This window comes from Merops nubicus, unplaced genomic scaffold (assembly GCF_000691845.1).
Source record: "Merops nubicus isolate BGI_N331 unplaced genomic scaffold, ASM69184v1 scaffold20137, whole genome shotgun sequence".
Lineage (NCBI taxonomy): Eukaryota > Metazoa > Chordata > Aves > Coraciiformes > Meropidae > Merops > Merops nubicus.
The window spans coordinates 1-6,452 of record NW_008619831.1 but is presented as its reverse complement, the minus strand read 5'-3'; the positions used below and the strand labels follow the sequence as shown (position 1 = coordinate 6,452).

General features: G+C 51.1%; 1 protein-coding gene across 1 annotated transcript in view; it reads right to left on the bottom strand.

The window, feature by feature from the left end:
• CPD (carboxypeptidase D) overlaps window positions 1-6,428 on the bottom strand; it is a 24,441-nt gene extending 18,013 nt beyond the window's left edge. Inside the window, exons 1-2 of the mRNA XM_008943947.1 lie at window positions 6,415-6,428; window positions 3,782-4,029 (exon numbers count right to left, since the gene is read on the bottom strand). Coding sequence (XP_008942195.1) covers window positions 3,782-4,029; window positions 6,415-6,428 — 262 coding nt within the window. The remainder of the gene's footprint in view (window positions 1-3,781; window positions 4,030-6,414) is intronic.
• Between the last annotated feature and the right edge of the window lie 24 nt (window positions 6,429-6,452).

Below are 6,452 nucleotides of genomic sequence, written 5' to 3'. Positions count from 1 at the left end.
TGTTCTGGTGGTGTGGTCCACCGCCTGCACCACCCACCAAGCCATGCAGCCTTCCTGGGGCTCTCAGAGAAGGGGACAGAGTCTTCCTGAGAGCTGCACCAGCACAGCAGCACCCAGCAGCTCTCGGGAGCTCAGTGTGACTAGTAGCCACAGTCAGAACAACTGAGCAAACAGACATGTAACCTACATCTGCTTCCAACCTGAGAAACGCCTTCTGGTAAACATCAGAAACACCTCAAACACTTCCATACCAGACCATCAAACTAGCAAGGAAAATAACTTTTAAGAAGAGACTGTAAATAACAAGACCTTCCAAGGCTGCCCACAAAATACCCTATTCAACACTGGATTCAGTTTCTGAACTGGGTTCTTCCCAAAATAGGGGCAAGCATGCCCTTCCCACAGATAAGACTTAAGCAGTTTCTTAACCACTTTCCAAGCACCACCTGGACCATACACCAGCCCAGACCTGCATGGTTTTCTTGATCTGAACCAGGCACTCAGTAGTTAAAACCCCCAGAGGTTAAAAAGGAAGGAAGAGTAAGAGCATGTACAGCAGAGATAGCCTCTAAAAAGCATCCCAGTCACAGTTCTGCTTATCTATAGCAGCTGGAATGCAGAAGCCAAATTCAGCTGTCTGGCACAGAGCCATCCTTCTCTGTGAACATTTGACCTTACCAATTACTCCAATGGTCTGCACTTACCACCTCAGTTTGACACAGTAAGAGGTTGTTTGCAAACTCAAATGGAAGTTAATGGGGTCTGGCAGCAGCATAAACCTGGGAACTCCTGGACAATGAATCCCGTGGCAGCTGGCTCTCCAGCATGTTTGATTTCACATGATAAAACGTGGCAGGAAAATTTCCACCTGTTGATACATTATGTTCTCATTTCTTTGTTTTTTCTGGCTTTAGTTCACTGGGAGCCTGCGGTCTCTCCTGGCACAACCTGATCCACAGGCCACAAGCACGTGCCTTGCACCGTTCACAGAACCCTGAGCTCTGGGTGTCTCTAGAGCTCAGCCCAGCACAGGTCACCCTGCAGGGTACTGGGGTTCCACCAGCCTCATTCTACTGCACATTTAAGCTCTGCATTCCCTGGGAAAGGCTGCCTGATCCACGTATGAGCCTCAGCAGCCCTTGGCACAGAGCTGAGCAAGTCGGATAATTCAATGCAGCCACCGTGGTGGTTTTGCTGCTTCTGTCACACAGGGTGTACAACTGACTCCCCTTTGCCTGCTCTTCATCCACTACCAAAAATACATGTTAAACCTAAAACCTCAAAGGAAAAAACTTCTTTTCTGTGAGGCTGCCCAGAGAGGCTGTGGAGTCTCCTGCTCTGGAGACCAAACCCACCTGGATGCCATCCTGAGCACCCTGCTGTGGGTGACCTGCTGGAGCAGGGGGTTGGATGAGGTGATCTCCAGAGGTCACTTCCAACCCCCACCACGCTGGGATTCTGTGAAAGGACACAGCAACTTCACACAACATCAAAATACTCGTGTACTGACCTCTGCAGTGTGTTAGTTCACCTGTGCCCTTCCCTGGATCTCAGCTCCAGGGGGTTACGCTTTACGTGAACTCCTCAGCCTGGGAAGCACTCCAAGGGCAGCCATGACCCACCACATGTTCATCTTTAACAGCAGTAAGATGTAAATTACCACTTTGGGGAGAACCCACACAGGTCTGCTAGCCTCGGCAACACTGTTCTGAGAGCTGGTGTCAGTGCACACTCCCCACACTCTCTGCCCATGAACGGCCTGCAGCCAGCAGTGCCCAGCCCAAGCTTGTGGCTCGTCACAGCAAAAGGGTTTAGTTCCACAGAGGCTGGAAGCTGGAGGGCATTGCCCAGAATATAAACCACAGCAGTGCCAGCAATGAGCAAACGGGTCTCCAGCTCACACCTTGCCACTTCTGTGAAAGGAAGTAGGTGAAACCTCTGCTCTGCTCGCTGGCAAGGCAAAGGCAGCCCGAAAGGCTCACACACCAGTGCCACAGGCACCAGCCACGTAGCTCACATCCTAGCAGGAGGATGAAGACGTTAACACTGCAGCAAAACACGTACTCACTGGGAGAAGGGGAGCACAGAGCCAAAGCTCTGGACCCCCCTTCTTTCAGAGCACATCCACCTCACCTCAGGGCAAAAAACCTTCGGGCGGCAGCTAACAAACCTGAGATGTTTGCTGATAACGACTGCCACCAGAGCAAGGCAGCACAGATCATCCAGGATATCCTGTTCCCTCGTAAGCAAATTCACCAGATTACACAAACTTTCCTCCTGCTGGGCTTTTCACAGCAGCAGAGTGAACCTTGAGCCAACAAACACCAGGGCTGGTGTGCTCGACAGGGTGGGGGTAAGAAGGGAGCCACTAGAGAAAGAGATGAAAATCACATCCTACGTGAACACGACATCTTATTTGACCAGTAAAGTCCTGGGGAATGATTCAGCCACCAGTGAAAGCAAAACTTCCTCTTCCAGCATAGAGGTGACATGTTAAGGCTCAATAATGGATCCCTCTCCCTCCTTTACAAGCAAGGTGGGTGCAGGGTTAGCACAGGACTCAGCTCTGAAGCCCATGTTTTGGTAAGACACTGTCTTATTAGAATTTAAGCTGTAAGCTCAGAAGGATAAACACCATTTGATGTCACTGCTCACTCAGCACTCCTGCCACCATCCCTCAGCCCTAGCAGGAGGGGAAGCAGAGCAGAACAGGCACAGCAAAGCAATGCAGTTTCTTCAAATCACTTATGCAAGTTTTTTGGTGCATCCCCACCACAAAGGTTTCTGCACTGGGGAGTCCATGGTTGTACAACTTCCGCCGAGGGGCAGGGCAGTGGTGTCACTTCTGCCAGTGACGTGGCCAAGGCTGTTCCTTCTGCCAACCCACAGAGACTTCTCCACAACAGCACCTCGTCACACAAACTCTTGTTTAAATCTCACTTTCAGCAAAACTGAGACACACAGAGGAGCCCATGGCTGAGCCAGGCCAGCCACCTCCACACAAGCAGAGTGCCAACACCAGGAGGTAATTGGCTTATACTCAAATCACCTCCAGTGGAGCTACCAACAAAGGGATCAGGAGCCCTCCTAAAAGCCCCAGCAGACTGAGTTTCAGATTCCTTTGATATCCCACCACACTGGTGGACAAGAACAGGTTGTGCAGGTTGTTGTCATCTGCACAGGTCTGACAGCAGAGCAGTTCCTAGAGAAGCTGCACTTTTTGAAGCCTCACTTCAGCCAGAGCAGCTACGTTTGCTCAGACCACGTTTTTTACACGGTTTTACAACAGACTATTCTACAATCATTTACAAAATCACAAGTTTGGAGGTTTAAAAACCTCACAGAACACTGGCATTGGTTTCATCCATTTAACAATAATTACTAAATTTTGAGGCAGAAAAGAGGAAACTATCTAGAGACCCACTGACAGTTCATTTGGCAAATGAAGCCTCCCACACGCAGGGTAACTCTCCAGCATCTAACAGGGTCAGGAAGAATTAATTCTCCAGCCTGCTGTGATCTATTCCCTACAATCATCTCCCAAACTGTGATTCATCAAGCACTTCCTGGTGTGCCCACGATGATGCCAACCCCTTTCATTTCAAGCTCCCAGAACACATTCAAACCTAAAAATATCACTTCACCCACCGTACCTTCCTCTGTGGTAATCACCACTGGGCTGGATCTCAGTTCTCAGTGGGAGCAAGAACCTGTTTCTGTAGGACACTCTGTTAGGTGAGCGAGCAGAGTCAGAGCAATTCACCAAGTTTGTATCTCTTACCTTCTACATCGTACCACTGGGCACCATTGGTGATACCATCTTGGAAGGTCTCTCCCTCCTCGTCAGGGCAATTGGGTTTGCCAGTTCTCATTATGGGGTGATTCGACGCGTAAGCTTTTGCCAAATATTTGAATACTTCATCGTCAGCTGATTTACTGTAGATTCCTGTGGGCTTGTGTGTAGGAGAATCATCATAGGGGTAGCTTGCAACCACCGAGCCACCATGGAGATTGCCAGACAGCAGAAACCTGGGGGTGGGTAGAAGAAAAAAGTGTCACACTGGAACAATTTCAACAGAAAGTCGGCTACAGCTGCCCAACCAGTTATTCCACTGCCTTCCCACCCCAACGGTGTTCTTAGGAGCCTCTATTTGGGATCAATGAGGCAAAACAGGCCAACTGGACAAGCTGCCCAGCAGTAACGGCACTGGAAGAGGAAGTGATCCACGAGACCTGTGCAAGGAGAATGCCCATGAAGCTGCAGCTACACCAAGGTTATGTCAACAGATATGCACTCATCAGACATATAGTTGACTACTCTTGGACAAAAAGATACAGCTGTCCTGGGAGATGTATGGTCTCCTATCAACAGCAGCCTCCAACATGGTAAGCAGGACCGTCAGAGGGTCTGGGCAGCATCCAGGTGGGAGCATGTTGGAAAAGACAACAGATTTTTGCAATAAACCAACTCTCAGGACTGGTTTGTTCATTCCCTGTGCTGGCATCTGGCATTACTGGAGATGGAACAAGTCTCTTGCTGCAGCTTAAGATAGAGCCCTCAAATTCCATGACAGACAAGCCATGCCCTGAGCATCAAGCAATGCACAGGGCTCTTCAGCAAGCTTCAAGCAATGCCTGGTGCATACAGAAGTGACTCACAGGAAGAGAACCTGGATGTGCCACAGGCCAGCACAGCACGGCCGATACCACACTTCAGTTCCATCACAGGCAGCAGAAGCACCTCAATGGAGCCCAAAAGGTAATTGTCTCTGCTCTTCCCCTTCCCACCAAACCCAGCACTGAGGGAAAAAGAGCTCTCCTTCTCGTTTGGTAGAATGGGATTGAGCTTCTCAGCAGAGGTAACACAACCAACACCTTTGCCTTGCTTAAAACAGCGCACACACATTGCGTTATACCCACCATGGCATTTTTAAACCACACAGCTCTGTTTACCCAGTCACTCTCCTATCAGTGGTTACCTTAGACTAACAATTGCACTGGTGCTGCCAGGCAGAGGACACACAAAGCACCACGTTCCTCCCGTTGCACCCTGGCTTACATGCAAATCTCACCTCAAACACTTGCAAAAAAATAAAGAGCCCAAAGTATTTTCGAAATGTTTTTAAGGAATGTGCATGAGTTTTCCTAGTAACTAATTTTGAGTTGAACCAGGTCTGGAGGGATTTTAGAGCAAACTGCATCAGAGCTGTCCTAAAGGATCACCAGGAGCAGGAGTCACTGGCACAATTCCTCCAGAGTCGTACTCCCCATGGGCACCACGTTTTAACACAGTTTGTCCAAGCAAATTTCGCTCCCTAAAATCAAGCAAACACCTGGCACTGAATGTCACCTTGGCTGGATCCAACCAAGAGCCCTACAGTGGCACCACGGCCGCCAGCCATCCCCTCTCCATTTCTCCCACAGTCCCCATTTTGGGAAGAGGGACACAGTTTGTTTCAGCTCCTTGCTCATATCCCATGCATTGTGGCCTTCTCTGCACAGCTTCACATGGCTGGTGACACCGACCTCAGTGCTCTGGACATTCCACAGTTCTCTAAAGAAGAGCACACAGTAAATTAACAGGCAGTGCCCAACCTGGCCACTGCTCTCTCTGGGGCTGCCCCAGTACTGCAGCTGGGTTTCAAAGGTGCCATCTCCCCTCCCAGGCTGCTGGGCTCCAGGCATGGCAGCTTCCCACCACTGACCCCCGGGTCAGTGTGGGTGCTGAAGGCTCAGTCCTAAGTGCTTCAACAGAAGGACAGAGGGGGAAGAGGGCCACGGGAGCAGGGCCTGTATTTGGAAACACTCCCGCACAGCGTTATTGCCAAATCCATGTAATTTTCCATGAAACAAAAAAAAAAGGGGGGATGCCCTCTTCAGAACAACTCTGTTAACGTGTCTGTACCCAGACCCGCTAGACACTTAACCCCAAGTATTTCAAGCATCCCACAGCTCATGGTGAAAGCATTCTCGGCCCAACAGCAAGACCCACAGACAAGCTCAAGCTGAAGCAGACGAGAAGTTTCCAGCTATGGGCTCCTGGAGAAGGGAGACAGTCAGGTGACCACGGGGGCCAGGAACGCCTGGGTACGAGCAGGGCACGGAGCATGCCTGGTGGGGCTAGTGAGCTCCTAGGCAGGTGCACAGCAAACTGCAGCCACTGACCTGCTCTCCCGTACAAGGGCCAGCCCAGTCCTGCGTGCAGAACTGCCCCCAGCTGTGATAAAGGGTCAACCCACCGCAGGAGGCAGGCCAGGGAGAAACTGGTGGGGAATGGCTGGAGCTCCCAGGGAGCAGCAGAGCCGAGGGTCTCCCTTTCCCCAGAGCAGGGTGCCGGTACCGAGGGGAGCCGGGCAGGGGAGGCCGGCCCAGGGGTGCCGGTGCAAAGGGGGGGCCGCTCCGGGCCGCACTCACTTGTTGCGGCGCATCCAGGCGATGAGGGCCCGCACCTC